At 37.1% G+C, this 27276-nt stretch overlaps 1 protein-coding gene across 6 annotated transcripts in view; it reads right to left on the reverse strand.

Moving 5' to 3' along the window:
• Nucleotides 1-27276, reverse strand: part of LOC117343096 (histone deacetylase 4-like) — a 204498-nt gene that overhangs the window by 58913 nt on the left and 118309 nt on the right. For 3 of the 6 annotated variants that reach the window (XM_033905396.1, XM_033905398.1, XM_033905397.1), the window contains one exon: nt 10621-10689. In XM_033905396.1, coding sequence (XP_033761287.1) covers nt 10621-10689 — 69 coding nt within the window. Of the gene's footprint in view, nt 1-1306; nt 1497-10620; nt 10690-25483; nt 25912-27276 lie in introns of those variants that run through there. The other 3 variants (XM_033905400.1, XM_033905399.1, XM_033905401.1) reach the window with 3 other exon arrangements.

Below are 27276 nucleotides of genomic sequence, written 5' to 3' on the forward strand. Positions count from 1 at the left end.
ATCTTATATCTGTAGGAAAGGCCTATACCCAGACATACGCTCTGGACGGTAAAAATTGCTATACACATCCATTCAGTATGTCAATGAAACTCAGAAGTGCTCGAGTACCATCCACTTCGGGAGTATTTTTGGCCGTGATCGTTGAATCTCTGCCAATTTTTCATGGTTGTTTTCATGATATGTATTTGTCATGTATTTATGCTTTGGAAATAGTTTTGAATAACCTGTTTTGATCAGAAATAAGTGACGTCTTTAAATTTACATGTTAATAGGAGTTATCAAAACAAAGAATATTGTCTTACTAAGCTGCAAGGACATAACTATCCCTTCAATGCTCAAAATTTTGGCATGTTTTTTTTTTTAAATAGTTAATCAAAATAATAGCTAATCACAGGAAGCAGATATGTGCGAAATTCACAAATTTTGTTTTGTGTTGTAAAATTATACCTAGGCTCTGGTGTCTAACAATTTCTAAATAAAACAAGATAAAAAAACATTTAATGATTCGTCACCTGAACATTTCTATTCTCAGTCAGAACAGAGAATGCATCAGTATTTTAAAGCGTAACCTTTTAGAACTTCTACACTACCATAGGGAGGCCTTTATTGTTGGTACTGAATTTGTCTTTTTAAATGTCCACCTAATGCTAAATGAGTTTCTGTGAGATCAATCTGTTCCCCGCCCCTTACGTCTGACTACCACATAAAAACAACACAATTATATGTTACTGAAGCATCTAAAATTTAAATTTGTGTAGAAGCCATTTGATTACTTAAATGTCTAGTGGTCCTAAATGTTTATTTTACAATTGTCAGACAAAATACAATCAGCACAAATTGATTCAAACTGTGTAACTGAAACTTTAATGTTAAACTTGTGGACTATAACTGCATAAAGAATAATCGAGAGTAAAATAAGTTTATATAGTTATCTAAACTAACTCTGTTGTAAGTAATAATAAATATATATAGATACCTACAACTAACTTGGTTGTAAGGAATAATAATAATATATAGATACCTGCAACTAACTTGGTTGTAAGTAATAATAATAATATATAGATACCTACAACTAACTTGGTTGTAAGTAATAATAAGTATATATAGATACCTACAACTAACTCTGTTGTAAGTAATAATAAGTATATATAGATACCTACAACTAACTCTGTTGTAAGCAATAATAATAATATATAGATATCTACAATGATATACTGGGTAAAACTGAAAAAAAGAAAACAACTTTTAGAAGTGAAGAAAATTTGAACAAAATGTCACATCAACATAATTCAAAATGTAAGCTTACCAGGATTAAATCTCCCTTGTGACATGAAAGCAAACATCTTGAGATATTTTTCTTTACTCCAAACACTGAGACAGTGCACTTCTGTGCATGTCTTAAAGATAACAGACTGGCTGAAAAACGTGTGCAAACACTGCTAGTCCTCTGGTGTGTCAGAACTGCACTAAGCGTAAAACAGCTTTTTATGTCAGATAAACAAGCGAAACTCTACGCTGACGAATAGGATATCACTACTTGAAAAAGCTTGTCAGAATCACCAATCTGTGACGTAAATGGCTTTATTTACTAGAGCCATACAAAGCCTGAAGCTGCATGTTATAAACACCACAGGTCTCTTGGTCATGTGATGTGAAAATGTATTTGGCAGAACAAGCAACTGCTTATAAATGCAGAGTAATATATATATATACATATATAACAATACACAAAGTGTGTATATATATATATGTTGTGTGTGGATATACATTGGACCTTTAAATACCTTCAGCTGTTGGGCTACGCATATTATATACCTCATTTACTGGTGCTTTTGTTTCCCTTAAAAATGCATTATAGAGGCTAGAAAATAAATGCCATTTTTTCTCCATTCACTACATAGGTGATTGTTATAGTTCTTGTCAATAACGTACCTGGGTGTTGTTTAATATTGGTGTGGATCAATGATGATATCTAATTATACTACGTCATTCAACCATGCCGAGTACCTATTATCGGAGTACCAATTATCGGAGTACCTATTATCGTATGGTGTGTGTCAATGACTCTCTCTCTCATTCATAGCAGTAAATATTTGATAGCTGACCACATTACACGGCTGTGTACGAGTTGAAAACAGGTATATAATGTACTTGATTATCATCGAGATAAATAAAACAAATCTACATTGAACTAAGATAGGTATAGGTCATGTGTAACATCATTTACATGAATATAACGTACATCTTACTAAAGCTGTTGTCTAACTTGATAGAAGATTTTCTTCAATGAATTATTACCTAGTAAGAATTATTTCACTTAATCCTCAGTTAATATGAAACTTACTTTAATCATACGTGTATTTGAAAAGGAGATGTGTTTTTAACTAACTGAAGATACAAACCCAGTAAACTGATGTCGTTCGCTGACTATGTGTTAAAGAGTTTTCTCGTTAAGTCACACTGGGGTAGTAGGTTCAGTCTGAACTTAATATTTAATGTCAAATTAAAAACACTTGGTAAAAATCCCTTTACGTAACTTCATTGAAATGTAATAATTTTGACTTTTTGCATACCTGTTATATCATCTACCTTGATTAACGACCCAAAAGTAAAGGGATGACAGGGCCCTGCAGTTGTTCCAAAGGCACTTCGGCTAATCACAATTTGAAAATCCTGATAAAATGATTTCTAGAGAAACTCTATAGAACTCTTTAGTTTTTCCCTACCTGACTTTTCTAAGGATATACATATATAGGTTTTCATGTAAAGGGAAAATAAAATTTATAGTAATCAATTAATTAAGCTAATCACCTTTTGAACAACTGGGGGGGGGGGGGGGGGGCAGGTTGCAGGGAGAAGATTCTTAAGTTGCCTATCACCAGACTGGCTGAGTGTTTGGCAGCTAAAGTATCTTTCCTTGAGGGTTGAGAATTTGAGGTCCCTGTGTCAATCCCAAGGGGGTGAATAATCATTTGTCTCTTACACTCTTTACTTTCTATGTATCTATAATATTGACATTCTCTTGATGTCATTAAATTGTCCTAATGATGTCATCGTACTGTATTGTTGCCATAATGTCATACAGTTATTGAGAACATGTAAAGGTCATATGTAGCTTGTCTCCAGAGTGAGAATCTCACACCAGTAAAATTGTGGCTATTCCTGCCCAAGGTGAGAGATGAATAAAATCTTATAGAAGTCTGTTCTGTTGACAGGAATATCTCAAACCCAATTTCTTACACACTACCGTTGAGATATAGAACAAACCCACGTTTATTATTTTTCTCATCGCATACTTACAAATAAACAAATTCCAGTCAGACAAAACATCAATCCAATCTGTTGGTCAAAAAGCCCTGAAGTTGAGGCAATTAGGGATTTTTTATTTACAACAATTATATGACCTTATGGAAACAATAAAATGACATCACATGGAACGGAGAGGAAGATCGGCCTTCAGTTCAAAGTGCCTTTTGTTCTGAAACTGTCATGATCAATAAACAATAGGATATATACATGTGATAACTTTACCTCACACCATATGATAACTTTACCTCACACCATGATAACTTTACCACACACCATATGATAACTTTACCTCACACCATATGATAACTTTACCACACACCATATGATAACTTTACCTCACACCATATGATAACTTTACCACACACCATATGATAACTTTACCTCACACCATATGATAACTTTACCACACACCATATGATAACTTTACCTCACACCATATGATAACTTTACCTCACACCATATAACTTTACCACACACCATATGATAACTTTACCACACACCATATAACTTTACCACACACCATATAACTTTACCTCACACCATATAACTTTACCACACACCATATGATAACTTTACCTCACACCATATAACTTTACCACACACCATATGATAACTTTACCACACACCATATGATAACTTTACCACACACCATATGATAACTTTACCTCACACTATATGATAACTTTACCTCACACCATATGATAACTTTACCTCACACCATATGATAACTTTACCACACACCATATGATAACTTTACCACACACCATATGATAACTTTACACACACCATATGATAACTTTACCACACACCATATGATAACTTTACCACACACCATATGATAACTTTACCACACACCATATGATAACTTTACACACACCATATGATAACTTTACCACACACCATATGATAACTTTACCTCACACCATATGATAACTTTACCTCACACCATATGATAACTTTACCACACACCATATGCTAACTTTACCTCACACTATATGATAACTTTACCTCACACTATATGATAACTTTACCTCACACTATATGATAACTTTACCACACACCATATGATAACTTTACCACACACTATATGATAACTTTACCTCACACCATGTGATAACTTTACTACACACTATATGATAACTTTACCTCACACCATGATAACTTTACCACACACCATATGATAACTTTACACACACCATATGATAACTTTACCTCACACCATATGATAACTTTACCACACACCATATGATAACTTTACCACACACCATATGATAACTTTACCACACACCATATGATAACTTTACCACACACCATATGATAACTTTACCACACCATATGATAACTTTACCTCACACCATGATAACTTTACCTCACACCATATGATAACTTTACCTCACACCATATGATAACTTTACCACACACCATATGATAACTTTACCTCACACCATATGATAACTTTACCACACACCATATGATAACTTTACCTCACACCATATGATAACTTTACCTCACACCATGATAACTTTACCACACACCATATGATAACTTTACCTCACACCATGATAACTTTACCTCACACCATATGATAACTTTACCTCACACCATGATAACTTTACCTCACACCATATGATAACTTTACCACACACCATATGATAACTTTACCTCACACCATATGATAACTTTACCTCACACCATATGATAACTTTACCTCACACCATGATAACTTTACCACACCATATGATAACTTTACCTCACACCATGATAACTTTACCTCACACCATATGATAACTTTACCGCACACCATATGACGTACTACTATGTGTATAGGATTGTTTATCTATAGGTTCTATTATTTCACTTCTAACAAATTATTCTTAAAAATATATACACTGTACATTCAACTTCTGAAGAAATATGACAGTTTTTGTATTGTTATCAATGCTGTTAACATGTTTATTTGATAGACACATTCAGGCTGGAGTATCTAATTTCATTAAAAACCATATAAAGAACAAAAAGAGACTATAAAGTTTTCAAAACAGATCTTTTTTTAAACAACTATCTATGAACATAGACAATTAATCCCCATAACTGTATATCATCCTTTCTAGTGTTTTAATGGCGGTAAATAATCTTGTTTGATACAAAATACAACTCATGCGTAGAGATAATAGCCTCAATTATACCCTCATTGCTTATCTTAAAAAACCACTTCCAATTGATAATTGTCACAAAGTGTCTGTTTTCTGTTAAATCACTTTCTCTTTGTTACACCAACAGTATAAAGTTATCAATTTTTATTACACATAATTTTTTGCTTGCACATTATAATTGTAGAATACTGTTCACATTATTTTCAAATGAAAAACCAATTTACATTTTCTCTGCTTAGATTCTGACCTTTTATCTTACAAAAAAATATTTACATACAATACTTTATTGAATTTCTCAGTTATAACTTTTTTTGAGATATTGCATACATTGCATAACTGCTGTCTAACATAGACAGTTTCTATAGCACACTTACACATCAAGACTATTAATAGACCAATTATGCATGAATTGATACACAATTTGTGTCGATAACATCAAATTATACATACTTTTTGAAACCCAACAGGATAATTTCATCAACACAATAATGCCAATTATTTTTTATCTTTCAACTAAAAAGAAGAATATACCAAACAGTTTTCAAGATAATAGTGTATTTGCATGCAAAACGGTATCCAATATCTCCTCAATTTTTAATACAATTGGAAATTTCACCTTACATGTTGCAAGAAATATGATCAGTTTTCACAATAAATCAGTTTATCTATTCACTAGATACATCTCACTTAATAAATATGACCACAATCTGCATCCTCATTTATTTCATTTTATGTATATTAAAGTAAAGATAGGAGAAATTTGCTGAATTAAATACCAATTTCCTAACAAAGTATTATACATGTATATATATATTCAGCAATGCAACATTAACTGGCCACTATATATGGTAAACTCTCAATCTGATGCAGACCGTGCATACATATAAAATAAGTTCAGAAGTTCATATGTTTTATCTTCCTAAGGATACATGCTACGTGTACTTTCCAGTCATGTCTACCTGTGATTCTTTCATGGAGTTATCTCCCTTAGACAAGTTTGGTTTCTTACATTAAAACATATTTTGCATTACCTTGTTTCCTTAACTATCAACTTGAAGGCATTGTGTTATGTCTGTGTAACTGTATAGTTACCACACAACACATTATACTTGCAGTAATTATGAAAGAGTTAAGGGTATATGCTACCAAGTTACACATTGTACAAGTACTTTTTGATTGAGTTAAACTTTTGGTTTGGTTTGTTTTTGTTTAACATCCTATTAACAGCCAGGGTCATTTAAGGACGTGCCAGGTTTTGGAGGTGGAGGAAAGCCGGAGTACCCGGAGAAAAACCACCGGCCTACGGTCAGTACCTGGCAACTGCCCCACGTAGGTTTCGAACTCGCAACCCAGAGGTGGAGGGCTAGTGTTAAAGTGTCGGGACACCTTAACCACTCGGCAACCACGCCCTGATATATTAGACTATCCTGATATATTAGACTATCCTGGTATATTAGACTATCCTGGTATATTAGACTATCCTGGTATATTAGACTATCCTGGTATATAAGACTATCCTAATTTATGGGTTTGATCATTTTACAAATTATCTATTTTGAGAATGTGCTATAATAAAATTTGCCAAAGTGTATGTAACAAAACCTGGTCAGGGCCATTTGTCTTCAATACAGTTCAGGGGGAAAACAAAACAACTATTAATTTGACACAAATTGGTTACTATTTTTACATCTATGAGGAAAACAAAAATATAATGAGATAGTATACAATGCTTGGTTATACACAAGAATGGCTAATGACTCTCTATAACTTCTTTGATGAAAATCAGATACCAAATACGCTACCTTGTCAGATTGTCAATTATACCTGTTTGTTGTAATGAGTTTGATATATAGAGGATACAAGTCAGTCTAAGTGTGGTCCTTAGTAGTCAGAACATATTGATTTAATGCTGTATCTTTTATTACTGGTCCATCTATCATAAAAGTTCAAACTAAGTCTTAATATATTAAATGTTCTAGAATTTCTAGCAATTCCTTTCAAATTTACATCAAGTGTATTATATTTTATCAATTAAAAATACTTTGCCCATCTGTTTTCTGCTGATACACATTTAATGTCCAGAAATGGATGTCCTTTTTAATAAACCAGAAACACCTTCATCTCAAATGTATAAAACACGAAAATTAAATGGACTGTCTGTTTAACAAAATGTCCATTCTAACCAATTTTAAAAGGGCTCAATTGATTTTAATGGAAAAGCTGACTTTTGTAAACATAAGATAAAAGTTCTGCTATCTGTGTCACAATGACGTTACATCACGTTAATCAAGACTCACTCCAATGATCCTAGTTACCAGCTTTTGAATAATTGCACAACTTCAAATTGTATCAGAATCTGTAAATAAGGCCTTGACCACAAATAAAAGCCACACCACAAATATAAAACACACTCCCAACAAATAAAACCCATACAAAAATGAGCCCCTGCCCACAAAAGAATTATACCAAAAATAAGCCCCTGCAACCCACAAATAAGTCCCTGTCCATATAAATAAAACCCTGGGCCCTGCCAACAAAAAAGCTTGGGCCAACAAATAAGCCCCGGCCTGCCCACAAAAAAAATCATACTAAAAATAAGCATCTACCCACAAATAAAACTCCTGCCCACAAATAAGCCCAAACAATAGAAAAACCCACAAATAAAACTGACACCATAAATAAACCCCTGTCCGCAAATAAAACCATTTCCCGAAATAAGCTCCTGCTCACAAATAAGCCCTTGTCCACATATAAGCCCCTGTCAACACATAAACTCTGTCCACAAATAAGCCCCTGTCCAAAAATAAGCCACTTTAAAAAACAAAGCCCACACCACAAATAACCCCCTGCCAACAATGCATTTAAGGCCACTTCTTTATTTTTCCAGAATCATCGAAACACTGCCCCCCCCCCTCCCCACAAACTTTAATACTGCACTGTTAACTAGGAGGATGTGGCTTATCTGAGTATAAATACTGTATACATAGATAATTGGTAATATTGGCAAGGGAAACTTATCATAACCAAATTTATTCACCTTTAATGAAAGACTGTATATGGTAAAGCACTATATCCATTCTATATGAAGCTGCCATCAAAATGTTTTTACACACAATATATACCCAGACTTTACCAATGAAGAGTAATAAGCCAAAGGTTCAAACGGCTAAACAATAGCCACCGATAGACTATCGACAGAATTGTTACAGAGGACCAGAGCTATATACAATAACAAAGGTCGGCCATTTACGCTGCAATCTTCTCTTCAAATGGAACAGGAAGACAATTACCGTGAGAAGTACCATACCCCCTGCTGTGAGGAAGGTTATTATACCTATCTCTTGTATAATACATCCAGGTACAATGGATATATATAGTACAACAGATCGTTAACAGGTGTCATCCAGCTTTCAAATTTGTTTTCCTACCTTACATATAAATGCACAGCCAATTATAGCAAAGAATCTACTTCAACTTTAACTGTAAACCAATTGAGGACGTTAGATATCAACATACACACCTGTATTGTATAGGTAATTTCAGTAAATATCAACATACACACCTGTATTGTATAGGTAATTTCAGTAAATATCAACATACACACCTGTATTGTATAGGTAATTTCAGCAGTCTGTTTAGTGAATTCCATTTCTTTATTACATAGAATGATATGATATAAGAATTATTATGTCAGTTTTTTCATGAGTTTAATTTCATCTGTATAAATGAAATTAAAGACAAGAGGCTAAGAGGACCTGTATTGCCGACCTGGATACCTGGATATTGCAAAACACTCCCATTTAAGTAACAAATACTTTCCCAGAAGGACTAGAGAAGAAGATTTTTAAAGACAACCCCATTTTAAGCTATTTGGACATGTCCCATAAATTTCAAATCCAGATCCCTGTGTTCTAGTGATGTTCCATGTCAAGTTTAGTCAAAATTGGCCCAGTACTTTTGAAGGAGAAGATTTAAAATATATAAATACATAATTACATAACAAGTATACATATGCAATACTGAACCTATCATACCACTTTGACTCCTTGATCTCAGGTCCATAAATTTCATAAAAAAAGAGAAGAGAAGATGACCCCATGTTTTACCTATTTGGCCCCACCCATCATTCCCCTCAAGGCACAGTCCCTATATATAAATTCCATGTGGACTTTAAAACACAGATTAAAGATCCATGCAGCACTTTAGTAGAAATAGCGGTAAGAAGAATTGTTATGGATGACGGATGATGGTTCATCTGATGAGGTTGGGCTAAAAACCGGACAGATGAATTCAAGTTCATCTGATGATGCTGGGCTAAAAGGTCGACAGATGAGGTTCATCTGATGATTTTGGGTTAAAAGCCGGACAGATAAAGTTAATCTGATGATTTTGGGTTAAAGCTACCGGCTCCACACAACTTGAACGTTCTAACATCGAGTAACAAATGCTTTCATAGGAAAATCAGCAAATTACAGTGCAACAGATATCCTGATAGATGGATGTTTTATTACAATAGTTGTCTGTGATCAGTTTGAAAGTGAAACGAGAATTATATTGAGGCCTATAATATCATGGTAAATATGAAGATAAAATATGACATATCATTAATGTAGGTAATAAATTGTTGCCATACATTTTTCATTTCAACCGTTACACAAAATATTTGTGCATTAAATTTGGTATTTGTTTTTTTTCCATCCTCCAGGGTATTTGTACACTAAGTCAAACCATTGGTCTAGGGTTTTAAGTTCCAGTTTATAAAGGGCATATATATATATATATTGCTATTTTTGTTCATATCATAATGCTTTTATAAAACATTTTTCTCTGGAAAACAGAATACCATAACTATCTAGATCCATTTTATCTAGGTATTAATGAGATTTTATTAGACATCCAACATCCAAAACACTCCTGTTGAAATTGATTCCAAATGCAACTATAACAATTTTACATTATGGACTTAGAAGTCTTTCAAAAACTTAATTACCCTAAAAGTTAAAAAGTTTTGGGGCATAACACCAATGGCGACACTGGCCAGCAGGATGCCAGGGGACAACATTAGTTCTTATTTACTATTACTCTGTTGAGCTAAAAAAAACACAGCTGTGGATTATAAGCAAAGAAAATATTCAAAACCGGTTTTGAAGTATCTTACCTGTCTTCCGACTGACCGGAGAAAAGTGATTGTTTATTTCCATGGTAGAATCATGTGGACCAATAGGATCTGGAAAATACAAGACATGACATTAGAATCTATCGTCAATTTTAATGACAAAATCCCAGAGCATTAACATATTCTGCATCAAATTGAAAACTATACACATCAAAAGGAAAAAGATATGATATTATGGAGATGTCAGCCAATCAGATTTATTTAATTCCATCTAGACCATGACCTTAAACAGATGACGACAAGCTAAGAGATCCCAGAGAAATCTATGATGGTTAGGTAAGTATAAAATCCTATATCACCAAATTACAAGAAACCATTTACTGTGAATGACATCATGATTATAATGTACCAAATGACCATTTTTCTGAAAGTAGATAGTTTGCAGGTCACCTTTGGACATTACAAGACATATTGGAGGAAAATCATCAGATTTAGTAATAGCTTAGTAGCTTTGCTGTATATAGTGTCAGTATTACAGCTTTGCTGTACAGTGTCAGTATTACAGCTTTGCTGTACAGTGTCAGTATTACAGCTTTGCTGTACAGTGTCAGTATTACAGCTTTGCTGTACAGTGTCAGTATTACAGCTTTGCTGTATAGTGTCATTATTACAGCTTTGCTGTACAGTGTCAGTATTACAGCTTTGCTGTACAGTGTCAGTATTACAGCTTTGCTGTATAGTGTCAGTATTACAGCTTTGCTGTTTAGTGTCGGTATTACAGCTTTCCTGTACAGTGTCAGTATTACAGCTTTGCTGTTTAGTGTCAGTATTACAGCTTTGCTGTACAGTGTCAGTATTACAGCTTTGCTGTTTAGTGTCCGTATTACAGCTTTGCTGTATAGTGTCGGCATTACAGCTTTGCTGTATAGTGTTAGTATTACAGCTTTGCTGTACAGTGTCAGTATTACAGCTTTGCCGTATAGGGTCAGTATTACAGCTTTGCCGTATAGTGTCATTATTACAGCTTTGCTGTACAGTGTCGGTATTACAGCTTTGCTGTATAGTGTCAGTATTACATCTTTGCTGTATAGTGTCAGTATTACAGCTTTGCTGTACAGTGTCAGTATTACAGCTTTGCTGTATAGTGTCAGTATTACAGCTTTGCTGTATAGTGTCAGTATTACAGCTTTACCGTATAGTGTCAGTATTACAGCTTTGCTGTATAGTGTCAGTATTACAGCTTTGCTGTATAGTGTCAGTATTACAGCTTTGCCGTATAGTGTCAGTATTACAGCTTTGCTGTACAGTGTCAGTATTACAGCTTTGCTGTACAGTGTCAGTATTACAGCTTTTCTGTACAGTGTCAGTATTACAGCTTTGCTGTACAGTGTCGGTATTACAGCTTTGCCGTATAGTGTCAGTATTACAGCTTTGCTGTACAGTGTCAGTATTACAGCTTTGCTGTACAGTGTCAGTATTACAGCTTTGCTGTACAGTGTCAGTATTACAGCTTTGCCGTATAGTGTCAGTATTACAGCTTTGCTGTACAGTGTCATTATTACAGCTTTGCTGTACAGTGTCGGTATTACAGCTTTGCCGTATAGTGTCGGTATTACAGCTTTGCTGTACAGTGTCGGTATTACAGCTTTGCCGTATAGTGTCAGTATTACAGCTTTGCTGTACAGTGTCAGTATTACAGCTTTTCTGTACAGTGTCAGTATTACAGCTTTGCTGTACAGTGTCAGTATTACAGCTTTGCTGTATAGTGTCGGTATTACAGCTTTGCTGTACAGTGTCAGTATTACAGCTTTTCTGTACAGTGTCAGTATTACAGCTTTGCTGTACAGTGTCAGTATTACAGCTTTGCCGTATAGTGTCGGTATTACAGCTTTGCTGTACAGTGTCAGTATTACAGCTTTGCTGTACAGTGTCAGTATTACAGCTTTTCTGTACAGTGTCAGTATTACAGCTTTGCTGTACAGTGTCAGTATTACAGCTTTGCTGTACAGTGTCGGTATTACAGCTTTGCTGTACAGTGTCGGTATTAGTGCCGGTATTACAGCTTTGCTGTACAGTGTCGGTATTACAGCTTTGCTGTACAGTGTCAGTATTACAGCTTTGCTGTACAGTGTCAGTATTACAGCTTTGCTGTACAGTGTCGGTATTACAGCTTTGCTGTACAGTGTCAGTATTACAGCTTTGCTGTACAGTGTCAGTATTACAGCTTTGCCGTATAGTGTCGGTATTACAGCTTTGCTGTACAGTGTCAGTAGTACAGCTTTGCCGTACAGTGTCAGTATTACAGCTTTGCCGTACAGTGTCAGTATTACAGCTTTGCTGTACAGTGTCGGTATTACAGCTTTGCCGTATAGTGTCAGTATTACAGCTTTGCTGTACAGTGTCATTATTACAGCTTTGTTGTATAGTGTCAGTATTACAGCTTTGCTGTACAGTGTCAGTATTACAGCTTTGCTGTACAGTGTCAGTATTACAGCTTTGCTGTACAGTGTCGGTATTAGTGCCGGTATTACAGCTTTGCTGTACAGTGTCGGTATTACAGCTTTGCTGTACAGTGTCAGTATTACAGCTTTGCTGTACAGTGTCAGTATTACAGCTTTGCTGTACAGTGTCGGTATTACAGCTTTGCTGTACAGTGTCAGTATTACAGCTTTGCCGTATAGTGTCGGTATTACAGCTTTGCTGTACAGTGTCAGTATTACAGCTTTGCCGTATAGTGTCGGTATTACAGCTTTGCTGTACAGTGTCAGTATTACAGCTTTGCCGTATAGTGTCGGTATTACAGCTTTGCTGTATAGTGTCGGTATTACAGCTTTAATTTTGCTGTATAGTGTCATTATTACAGCTTTGCTGTATAGTGTCATTATTACAGCTTTGCTGGACAGTGTCAGTATTACAGCTTTGCTGTACAGTGTCAGTATTACAGCTTTTCTGTACGGTGTCAGTATTACAGCTTTGCTGTATAGTGTCGGTATTACAGCTTTGCTGTACAGTGTCAGTATTACAGCTTTGCCGTATAGTGTCGGTATTACAGCTTTGCTGTATAGTGTCGGTATTACAGCTTTAATTTTGCTGTATAGTGTCATTATTACAGCTTTGCTGTATAGTGTCAGTAGTACAGCTTTGCCGTATAGTGTCAGTATTACAGCTTTGCCGTATAGTGTCATTATTACAGCTTTGCCGTATAGTGTTGGTATTACAGCTTTGCTGTATAGTGTCAGTATTACAGCTTTGCCGTATAGTGTCGGTATTACAGCTTTGCTGTACAGTGTCAGTATTACAGCTTTGCTGTACAGTGTCGGTATTACAGCTTTGCTGTACAGTGTTGGTATTACAGCTTTGCTGTATAGTGTCAGTATTACAGCTTTTCTGTACAGTGTCGGTATTACAGCTTTGCTGTACAGTGCCAGTATTACAGCTTTGCTGTATAGTGTCAGTATTACAGCTTTTCTGTACAGTGTCAGTATTACAGCTTTGCCGTATAGTGTCATTATTACAGCTTTGCTGTATAGTGTCAGTATTACAGCTTTGCTGTATATTGTCATTATTACAGCTTTGCTGTATAGTGTCAGTATTACAGCTTTGCTGTATAGTGTCAGTATTACAGTTTTGCTGTACAGTGTCAGTATTACAGCTTTGAACTATAGTTTCAGTATTACAGCTTTGCTGTATATAGTTTCAGTATTACAGCTTTGCTGTATAGTGTCAGTATTACAGCTTTGCTGTACAGTGTCGGTATTACAGCTTTGCTGTATAGTTTCAGTATTACAGCTTTGCTGTATATAGTTTCAGTATTACAGCAATTTTGGTAGAGATTTGCCACAGTATGTTATCAATATTGTAAATAATGTTACTTCCATTTCATATTTTTTTAATTTAAAATCCCACTAAATCTATCACCCATATATCTTTAGCAGGTGATCTGTTCAAATTGAATTTTAGAGTATTAAAAATCTATTAAAGTGAAATAATACATCATCATTATTGATGTCAATTTACCACTTTAGAATTTAAATTCAATTCCTGTGTTTTAATTTCGGCACTTTAAAATCAAATACATATTCAATGTAATGATTTCTGTCAAAAATGTCATACTTACCAACCCCTTAATCACTCATAAACCACAAACAAGTACTTTTAATTATCAATCAATCAAACATGAAAATGATTCTTAATCTAATTTGAATTAATTCAATTGATCTTTAGATTAAACATTCACAACTTTCCATCTCATTTTTTTGTTTTTTAATTTACCAGAAAGAAACTGTGAAACTGCATATTCAGGTAGAGAAACTGATGACTTTTAGGTAATATTGATGATACAGGCAGCTACTTGGATTTCTCACATCAGTCGGATGTTAACAGTATTAATGCTGAACGATGAATATAAAATCACATTGACCAGCTGATTTGTTCGACTAGAATGTCAGTGATGCTTATATGGACAAAAAACATGGAAACTTGCCTAAACAATTAAATATATAGAAGGGTAGAATCATAATTAGATCATTGTACATGGAAACCTTGTATTGTTTCTGATCAGGTATACAGCCTTGAAACTTAACTATGCCAAGATAATGATGAGTTACTCCATTATATTGTGTGTTGATACCACAGAAGTATTTTGTCATCTACTGATATGTTAATTTAATTACACCCCCCCCCCCCCCCCCCCATCTACCTATACTACCCATCACTTGTAACCCTCCCCCCCCCCATCTACCTATACTACACATCACTTGTAACCCTCCCCCCCCCCCCCCCCCCCCCATCTACCTATACTACCCATCACTTGGAAGCCCCCACCCCCACCTCTACTTTAGTATACAATTAATCCATTTTCCTTACTTTATCATTATTTTTATGTCTTAAATCAGTGAATATTCATTACTTCATCTATCATAAGCTTGACATCAACATAAATGTCAAGCATTCACATGAATTTGGAATTTAACCCGTCATTCAAGTCCAATTAAGACACAAATACATAGACATGTAGCCTTTGACCTGTGACCTTTGCCTTGTACTTTCCATCTGAGTTTGTACTACTACACATCATTTACCTTTGTTTTAGAAACCCATTATAATGATCTTATATGTATTTCTATAAGAGATGATAAACTCAGCCATCAGTCAACAAATCTCATATCTCAGTGATACACACCTATCTCAAACACATTTCTGAACATGAAGCACTTTTATAAGAAATGCTCAGTACCTCCACAACAAAGATTATCCGAAGGCAAATTTTTGTCTAAAAATGGTATTTTCGATTCAATACAATCTCCTTAACAGGAAATACCTTAAGAAAATTAAGCATCACAATCACATTGATGAAAGCAATACAAGCATCTTAATGACAAAGTTCAAACCAACCAAAGCACATCCATAATAGAGATTAACTTCAACTATAAGCACCTACATGATACTGATCATCGCAAAACAAAGCTTTTCACAGATACAGATTAAAGTATTATACATGTACATCGATCATTCATTTGGCAATAACCCTGTCCCTTGTATCTATATACGTAATATTAATGCCACCAATTGCTATTCAATGATTCTGCAGTAGAGTCAAAGATTATGTATGTGTTGGTCCCTGGTCTCATTACAGGAAAAATTATGTAACTAATTATACATAATCTCATGTACCTCACATCAAAACGACACATTAACACAGATCTAGTGATTCAGACCGATTTAAATTATAATGACATTAGATAGTTCAAGCGTCTCAACAAAACTGTGAACATCAATCCAAGCATCTTAATCACCTTGATTACAATGTCAAGCATTACATATACTCTGTCATATATTTTTATATAAGAATTTGTTGTTGTTTTCCCTATTGTGTTGATCATACAAAATTACTTAGAATAAATAAAATATTTCATATGAATGATTTTTGTTTTTTTAGTAACATTCAGTGTTTTTTAAAATCTTTTCCGTAATGGAATTATATACGAAGACCTCGATAAACTTGACTAAAATACAAACCTTCGGAACTGAACTTAATTTGCTCACAATTAAAGCTACAGAATAAACCGCACAGGATTTGATCGACAGAGAAATATCTAAATATAGCACACAATTATTACACAGCTCATAATTACCTTTAGAGATAAGATGTCTTATTACATGGTATATATGATCTTGTGTATACATAAACATACAGGTATATATACACATACCTAGCTTGAATTGGCCCGGCGAGTCATCAACAATGACATGGTAGGTTACATTCTCATACAAGTTTGCTATACATATATACCCTTTGACCCACAAATATAGGTCACAACCAGCACTAGTTGCTATCTGTGCTTCTTAAGGGGCAACCTTCATTTAAATTTTTATGGCAGGTATGTTAATTAAATGTGTAATTAATGCAGAAAATTAAAAAGTTAGTTTTTTCTGTCAGCGAAATCGTTACAATGACGTCATCAACATCACCAAAATATATATACCCCTCCGTAGAATGCTATTGGCATTCATGGCTGTGTGAAGAGAGTTGGCATGTATGTAGTTAGTTTGACAATTTAAATTATAAAAGTATGTAAACTAAGCAGCACTTGGTAACAGAGGAGGGAAGAAGGAATTAACGTCCCTTTCTCAAAACCGTCATATAAAATCTGATTATACAGTTAAATATATCTATATTTTTTGTGTTTTGTTGTTGTTGTTTTTTAAATCAATTTCATACCTTTTAGAGAAAACAGATCATGTCTATGATTATCAAGGCTTATATATATAGTCATGCAAATACACATTATTCAGGGGATTTCTGTTTTTTGAACATAAAACTTCAATCTCAGTAATTAACTCTCTAAAAAGGAGATAATAATAAGCAGCATATCTAATTTCAACTGATAGACAACCTTGTGTTGATTTAAATGGACCCATTTATAATTAACTACTAGATTATATTTAAATGTTGCCATTGTTTAAATGTTTTCTAGGTAAAACCTATTAACTAAAATATACTCACATGCAGAAATTGTTCAGAAATTGTTCAACAGTTAGTTTTTAACTACAGAATTAAAATCATATCAAAGCTTTAAATGGAAGCTGTCAAAATAATTTGTAAATATGTCGACTCAATCTTAGTGACTTAATTTATGTTACAGTAGTATCTATAATTTTTTTCTATTACTTCATAGGTAATTAACACATCATTTTTTCTAGTGCATGTTTTGCTAGTGATTTCTAAAGCATTGCATATATATATATAGAACTACATTAGTAGGTCACCACTATCTATAAATAGTGAAAACTAGATCAGTAGGTCACCAATATCTATAAATAGTGAAAACTGGATCAGTACTAGGTTACCAATATCTATAAATAGTGAAAACTAGATCAGTAGGTTACCAACATTAACTGTTAAGCCTTCCCTAAATTTATCACCAGAAATTGGGTATACAATCATGACACAACCTAAGTAATATCAGCATGTTGTCCGATAATTACTCTTCTATATTATATATATAATTAATTTCCATATATTGACCAGGTTTTGACCTGTCCAGACTGCAACAGCTAGCTGACCAAAGACTATTTATGGAAATATTTACATGTTTGTGTGAAATACACAAAGCTGTATGTTTCAGTCAAATTAAAAAGTAGATTTCCTGATCATGACCACACTTGGCCTCAACAAGTGTTAACTATATATAAATTGGAAGCATGGAGTGTAAATTAACAGAACTGTGTTATCAGTATCACCACCAACATGACTGTCACTGCTGTGTCCATACTTTGTTTGACACAATATTATATATTTACTCCCTGAAAGTGCTTTTTCATCCATCAATCATTAAATTAGTCAACATTGGCAGCATATTGAATGCAGTATGGACCTAAAGTTTATTTAAGGACCATCTGTGTGAACCATACACATATATCCTTCTGTCTCCAAGCTCTTAAATTTGTATTCAGGAGCTAGTGAGTAGCAATATTAACAAATTTTGAATAATAACGGCCATTTAAAAAATAAATGAGACTGCAGACAACATTTTGACTGAACGTCACTCAGGACCATCGCTGGACCATACATATAACATGACATTTTGTCTGAACGTCACTCAGGACCATCGCTGGATCATACAGAATCAATGACATTTTGTCTGTATGTCACTCAGGACCATCGCTGGATCATACAGAATCAATGACATTTTGTCTGTATGTCACTCAGGACCATCGCTGGATCATACAGAATTAATGACATTTTGTCTGTATGTCACTCAGGACCATCGCTGGATCATACAGAATCAATGACATTTTGTCTGAACGTCACACATGACCATCGCTGGATCGTACAGAATCAATGACATTTTGTCTGAACGTCACTCAGGACCATCGCTGGATCATACAGAATCAATGACATTTTGTCTGTATGTCACTCTGGACCATCGCTGGATCATACAGAATCAATGACATTTTGTCTGTATGTCACTCTGGACCATCGCTGGATCATACAGAATCAATGACATTTTGTCTGTATGTCACTCAGGACCATCGCTGGACCATACAGATGACATGACATTTTGTCTGAACGTCACTCAGGACCATCGCTGGATCATACAGAATCAATAACATTTTGTCTGAACGTCACTCAGGACTATCGCTGGATCATACAGAATCAATGACATTTTGTCTGAACCGTCAGAACGTCACTCAGGACCATCGCTGGACCATACAGAATCAATGACATTTTGTCTGAACGTCACTCAGGACCATCGCTGGACCATACAGATGACATGACATTTTGTCTGAACGTCACTCAGGACCATCGCTGGACCATACAGAATCAATAACATTTTGTCTGAACGTCACTCAGGACTATCGCTGGATCATACAGAATCAATAACATTTTGTCTGTATGTCACTCAGGACCATCGCTGGATCATACAGAATACATGACATTTTGTCTGAACGTCACTCAGGACCATCGCTGGATCATACAGAATCAATGACATTTTGTCTGAACGTCACTCAGGACCATCGCTGGACCATACAGAATCAATAACATTTTGTCTGTATGTCACTCAGGACCATCGCTGGATCATACAGAATCAATGACATTTTGTCTGAATGTCACTCAGGACCATCGCTGGATCATACAGAATACATGACATTTTGTCTGAACGTCACTCAGGACCATCACTGGATCATACAGAATACATGACATTTTGTCTGAACATCACACATGACCATCGCTGGACCATACAGATGACATGACATTTTGTCTGAACGTCACTCAGGACCATCCCTGGACCATACAGATGACATGACATTTTGTCTGAACGTCACTCAGGACCATCGCTGGACCATACAGAATCAATAACATTTTGTCTGAACGTCACTCAGGACTATCGCTGGATCATACAGAATCAATAACATTTTGTCTGACTATCGCTGGATCATACAGAATCAATAACATTTTGTCTGTATGTCACTCAGGACTATCGCTGGATCATACAGAATCAATAACATTTTGTCTGACTATCGCTGGATCATACAGAATCAATAACATTTTGTCTGACTATCGCTGGATCATACAGAATCAATAACATTTTGTCTGTATGTCACTCAGGACCATCGCTGGATCATACAGAATACACATTTAGCTGTTCTGTTCTCCATTCTTCGACAATTAGGGCTAAATATCCCTACCTCATTACGCTGTGTTATCTCAATAACATATCCTTCCACTTTAACAACCAAATCAATGTGCCAAGGCCACTTAGAGGAGCTCTGTCATATATATGTGCAGAAAGGGTTGAAATAATGGAGTAAAGTAAGTAGTATATAAATACAAAATAGCAGGGAAAAGGACAAAATTTTTATTTTTTTAAGATTGATGGTTACTGATGACAACCATGTTAGTGACTTTGTTATATTTATGAACATTGTTCGTTTCTTGTGTTAAATTCTGAGACTGGCTGTGTTTTAAATGTCAGCCACGTTTCTTATCAACCACATCAAAATAATTTCCCAGAAACATTCTTGTCATCTCAATGATTTTCCCATATATTTTAGTTTCTACACTTTTAAGTTGTTCAATCCCAGCCCATACCGCCAATCTACAACACAGCTCCAATATTCTTTTTCCACTCCTAACCCCAACCATCTATCTACACCCACCTCCAATATTCTTTTTCCACTCTCAACCCCTACCATCTATCTATGTATACACCCACCTCCAATATTCTTTCCCCACTCTCAACCCCAACCATCTATCTACACTCACCTCCAATCTTCTTTCCCCACTCTCAACCCCTACCATCTATCTACACTCACCTCCAATCTTCTTACCCCACTCTCAACCCCAACCATCTATCTACACTCACCTCCAATCTTCTTACCCCACTCTCAACCCCTACCATCTATCTACACTCACCTCCAATCTTCTTTCCTCACTCTCAACCCCTACCATCTATCTACACTCACCTCCAATATTCTTACCCCACTCTCAACCCTACCATCTATCTACACCCACCTCCAATATTCTTTTCCACTCTCAACCCCTACCAATCTATCTTACACCACCTCCAATATTCTTTCCTCACTCTCAACCCCTAACCATCTATCTCCACCCACCTCCAATATTCTTTTCTCACTCTCAACCCCTACCATCTATCACACTCACCCACCTCCAATCTTCTTTCCTCACGCTCAACCCCTACCATCTATCTACACTCCACCTCCATCTTCTTTCCCACTCCTAACCCCTACCATCTATCTACACCCACCTCCAATCTTCTTTCCCCACTCTCAACCCCGACCATCTATCTACACTCACCTCCAATCTTCTTTCTCACTCTCAACCCCCTACCATCTATCTACACCCACCTCCAATCTTCTTTCCCCACTCTCAACCCCTACCATCTATCTACACCCACCTCCAATCTTCTTTCCCCACTCTCAACCCCTACCATCTATCTACACCCACCTCCAATCTTCTTTCCTCACTCTCAACCCCTACCATCTATCTACACCCACCTCCAATATTCTTTCCTCACTCTCAACCCCTACCATCTATCTACACCCACCTCCAATCTTCTTTCCCCACTCTCAACCCCAACCATCTATCTACACTCACCTCCAATATTCTTTCCTCACTCTCAACCCCTACCATCTATCTTCACCTCACCTCCAATATTCTTTTCCACTCTCAACCCTACCCTACATCTATCTACACTCACCTCCAATATTCTTTCCTCACTCTCAACCCCTACCATCTATCTACACCCACCTCCAATATTCTTTTTCCACTCTCAACCCCTACCATCTATCTATGTATACACCCACCTCCAATATTCTTTCCTCACTCTCAACCCCAACCATCTATCTACACTCACCTCCAATATTCTTACCCTCACTCTCAACCCCAACCATCTATCTACACTCACCTCCAATCTTCTTTCCTCACTCTCAACCCCAACCATCTATCTACACCCACCTCCAATATTCTTTCCCCACTCTCAACCCCAACCATCTATCTACACCCACCTCCAATCTTCTTTCCCCACTCTCAACCCCTACCATCTATCTATGTATACACCCACCTCCAATCTTCTTTCCCCACTCTCAACGGGTACCCCTACCATCTATCTACACTCACCTACAATCTTCTTTTCCCACTCCTAACCCCTACCATCTATCTACACTCACCTCCAATATTCTTTCCTCACTCTCAACCCCTACCATCTATCTACACCCATCTCCAATCTTCTTTTCCCACTCTCAACCCCGACCATCTATCTACACTCACCTCCAATCTTCTTTCCTCACTCTCAACCCCTACCATCTATCTTCACCCACCTCCAATATTCTTTCCTCACTCCTAACCCCTACCATCTATCTACACTCACCTCCAATATTCTTTCCTCACTCTCAACCCCTACCATCTATCTACACTCACCTCCAATATTCTTTCCTCACTCTCAACCCCTACCATCTATCTACACCCACCTCCAATCTTCTTTCCTCACTCTCAACCCCGAACATCTATCTACACTCACCTCCAATATTCTTTCCTCACTCTCAACCCCGACCATCTATCTTCACCCACCTCCAATATTCTTTCCCCACTCTCAACCCCACATCTACTACCACCACCTCAAGCGTCTACGCACCACCTACCAATCAGCGAACACTCACTCCAAAGCTTCCCACGCAAACCCCACCACGAGCAACCACCTCCAATATCTTTCCCACTAACCCCTACCATCTATCACCTCACCTCCAATCTTCTTTCCCCACTCTCAACCCCGACCATCTATCTACACTCACCTCCAATATTCTTTCCTCACTCTCAACCCCGACCATCTATCTTCACCCACCTCCAATCTTCTTTCCCCACTCTCAACCCCTACCATCTATCTACACCCACCTCCAATCTTCTTTTCCCACTCTCAACCCCTACCATCTATCTACACCCACCTCCAATCTTCTTTCCCCACTCTCAACCCCGACCATCTATCTACACTCACCTCCAATCTCATCCTCACCAACGACCCAACACAAGCTAACGCAAACAAAAACCACACCAATCTCCCATCTAAACGAAAACCGGGCAAACCCATCTACACCCCACACCTCAAACCCCTGAGCCAGCCATCTACACCCACGCTCCAAGCTTCTTTTCTCACTCTCAACCCCTACCATCTTACTACAAACCATCTCCAATAGTCTTTTTCCACTCACTCTCAACCCCCTACCATCTATCTAAATGTATACTACCCATCCTCCAATATTCTTATCCTCACTCTCAACCCCCTACCATCTATCTACACCCACCTCCAATCTTCTTTCCTCACTCTCAACCCCGACCATCTATCTACACTCAACCTCCAATCTTCTTTCCTCACTCTCAACCCCTACCATCTATCTACACCCATCTCCAATCTTCTTTCCTCACTCTCAACCCCGACCATCTATCGATCTACACCCCTGCTCTCATCATTGTCCCCCTACTCCCTGCCCCTACCATCCAATCCCAGCCCTACACATCAGCTTAATTGAATTAACTGTTTTGATTTAAACATTTTATTTTCAAATACATATGCGATCAGACACAAGCTCAAAATCAGTGTACATCCTTGTTGAAGATCTTTTTTAATGAGTTTCTCACATTTTAAAGACTTCTGTTGACCAAGATGTTTGATTGCAACAATTCATTGTCTCATAAAACTAAATATAAGTTAAACTGTTGCTGGTTTCTGAATGGAATCCACTGAATTATTAATATTTTTTAAAAGTCTTTTTGTTAACAGGAAATTAAAAACTATTTTCCAGCTTCCTTCTCTTTGTACAGTAGGTTACCGTTATCATGTAATAACATGTGACAGGGAGTAATTTATAAAACCATACAATACAAGCTTGATCCATTTACATTGGAATATCTTCCTTGGGTGGTTGGTAAGAAATGTTGGTCTTAAAGATTAACCTACCACTAACAAAAAATTTATATTCAATTTAACTCTCTGTGTTTATACAGTCATACAGAGTTAAATTCAGTATCAAATTTTAATAAGATTGATCGAGTTTTAAGTCAGCTAGGACATAACTATCTGTATATATAGGCAGTAAGTAACATATATACTTATCTCGTAATAATGAAGTCCTTGCCTGGTAATAGGCCCATTTGTTTGTTTGTTTTTGTTTAACGTCCTATTAACAGCCAGGGTCATTTAAGGACGTGCCAGGTTTTGGAGGTGGAGGAAAGCTGGAGTACCCGGAGAAAAACCACCGGCCTACGGTCAGTACCTGGCAACTGCCCCACGTAGGTTTCGAACTCGCAACCCAGAGGTGGAGGGCTAGTGATAAAGTGTCGGGACACCTTAACCACTCGGCCACCGCAGCCCCTATAGGCCCACCCATGCAGTTCAGTAAAATACTCTGTAGTAAGTCCAACCCCTGTTTTAATTTGACCCCCTGGCCTGGGCACATTGCAAGCTTGATACACATATATACATACATACATACATACATACATACAACGTTACATATAATACACACATACACACGAACACACATACATACATACATACATACATACATACATACATACATACATACAACTACACAAACATACATATGATACACACATAGACACGAACACACATATATACATATATACACACATAGACACGAACACACATATATACATATATACACACAGAGACACGAACACACATATATACATATATACATATATACACACATAGACACATACACACATATATACATATATACACACATAGACACGAACACACATATATACATATATACACACATAGACACGAACACACATATATACACACATAGACACGAACACACATATATACACACATAGACACGAACACACATATATACATATATACACACATAGACACGAACACACATATGCATATATACATATATACACACATAGACACGAACACACATATATACATATATACACACATAGACACGAACACACATATATACACACACAGACACGAACACACATATATACATATATACACACAAACATACAAATACACATACCTACATATATACATGTACATACACACATACACACATAAACTTGACCCTGTAATATTCAGATTTATGTCTACACACTGAAGGAATCCGATAAAACTGTATATATACATGTATATATATCAAATAAATTCCATGATTGTAAACTCTCCACAAACAGTAATATAGTCACAAACATCCATTAAATATACATACTAACACAGACATACACATGTAGTGTAGACATCTCATTGACACATGTTTGAGGGGAAACAGACACACACATATAACCATGAATACACACACTTACAGCATGTCTTACATGACCACAAGTTCTGAGCTAAAAGGCAGTACTTACTTACTCAAGTAATGAAATCCAATTTAAATTCTCTCCTCTACAATTAGCACAGTGCTAGCTTTCAATTAAAGTTTTTTCCTTGGAATTGTGAAAGGTTAAACTGCCACAAATACACGAAAGGCTTGACGGTGTTCTCCACCGCAGCACTAGTCTGAACTCCTAAAGGATTTAGGTATATACTGGCCGGCCAGCACACTGCCACAATACACAAGCCATTCCCATTTGTTTACATTTTTTTTCCACAGAATCCTGGCCAACAAACTATGTAAGTTCCACGTTCAGTCTTGTCCAATTTCAGAAATGATTTCACCGACAAATATTTTAGACAATTGTGCTGTTCCTGGTTTAAATGATCTGATCAAGAATCTGTAGAAAATGGCAGATTTGCACACTGGCATGCTAGCTAACTCCCTGGGCTGGCTGGACTGTAATATCTACAGCTCAACCTATTAATGGCTGGCACTAGCTATAAATAGTAACGCTGACCCTTGAAGGTCGCTAAGCTATCTCTCAGTAGGGCCAGGCAAATCAATAAGTTCTATAGTGCTAGCTGTTGTAATGTACTAGACTATATATACATATACCCTTAGTCAACAAGTTACACACCAACAAGACTATCAGCAACATTCTCCTCCCTCCCATGTGGGTATAGCTGTCCATGTTGTAAAGTTGTGCGTATACACAAACACTATACTCTATAAATACATTTTCAACTGATATTAAGTCAGCCAGGATTTTACATAATCCTTCTCAAGTGTGGTTTCCAGCTAACCAATTTCAGTCCACCATGGGAAGGAGGAAAACTATGAGTGGTCTAAAGAATGTGTGTATGTATATATGGGGTTATGGGAGGGAGGGTGGGGTGGGTGGTGTGGGATGGGGTGGTGGGGGTGGGGGTGGGGTGGGGTGGTGTGGTGGGGGTGGGGTGGGGTGGGTTGAGATGGGTTGAGGTGCAGACAGACAACTGGAGAGATCTGATTGAGGCTTTAGATTTGTAAGGGCAACAGGGAGATGGGGCAACTGGATATATGGTTTGAAATGGTGAGGTCATAAACAGAGTTTGTGGTTGGGGACTGAGACTGTGTGAGAAATGGATGAGACTCAGAAAATGACAGGAAAACAGGTAAGAGAGCAGTAGGGTGGGGCTGAGATATCTAAATGTGAGGAGGGGGTGGGGCAGAATTGTAGAGTAACAGTGAGAGAGCAGAATGAAGTGTCCAGCTGAGAGCTATGGGGAGGGGTGGGTGGGGCTGAGAAAGTAGTGAGGGGCACAAGGCGAGACATCAGGAGGGTGTGGGCCAGAGAAGCTGAGGGGTACAAGGGGAGATAACAGGAGGGTGTGGGCCGAGAAGGTGAGGGGTACATGGTGAGATAGCAGGAGGGTGTGGGCCGAGAAGGTGAGGGGTACAAAGGGAGATAGCAGGAGGGTGTGGGCCGAGATCATGAGGGGTACAAGGGGAGATAGCAGGAGGGTGTGGGCCGAGATCATGAGGGGTACAAGGGGAGATAGGAGGAGGGTGTGGGCCGAGATCATGAGGGGTACAAGGGGAGATAGCAGGAGGGTGTGGGCCAGAGAAGGTGAGGGGTACAAGGGGAGATAGCAGGAGGGTGTGGACCAGAGAAGGTGAGGGGTACAAGGGGAGATAGCAGGAGGGTGTGGGCCAGAGAAGGCGAGGGGTACAAGGGGAGATAGCAGGAGGGTGTGGGCCGAGAAGGTGAGGGGTACAAGGGGAGATAGCAGGAGGGTGAGATAGCAGGAGGGTGTGGGCCAGAGAAGGCGAGGGGTACAAGGG

The sequence above is a fragment of the Pecten maximus genome, chromosome 15 (genome assembly GCF_902652985.1).
Source record: "Pecten maximus chromosome 15, xPecMax1.1, whole genome shotgun sequence".
Taxonomy (NCBI): domain Eukaryota; kingdom Metazoa; phylum Mollusca; class Bivalvia; order Pectinida; family Pectinidae; genus Pecten; species Pecten maximus.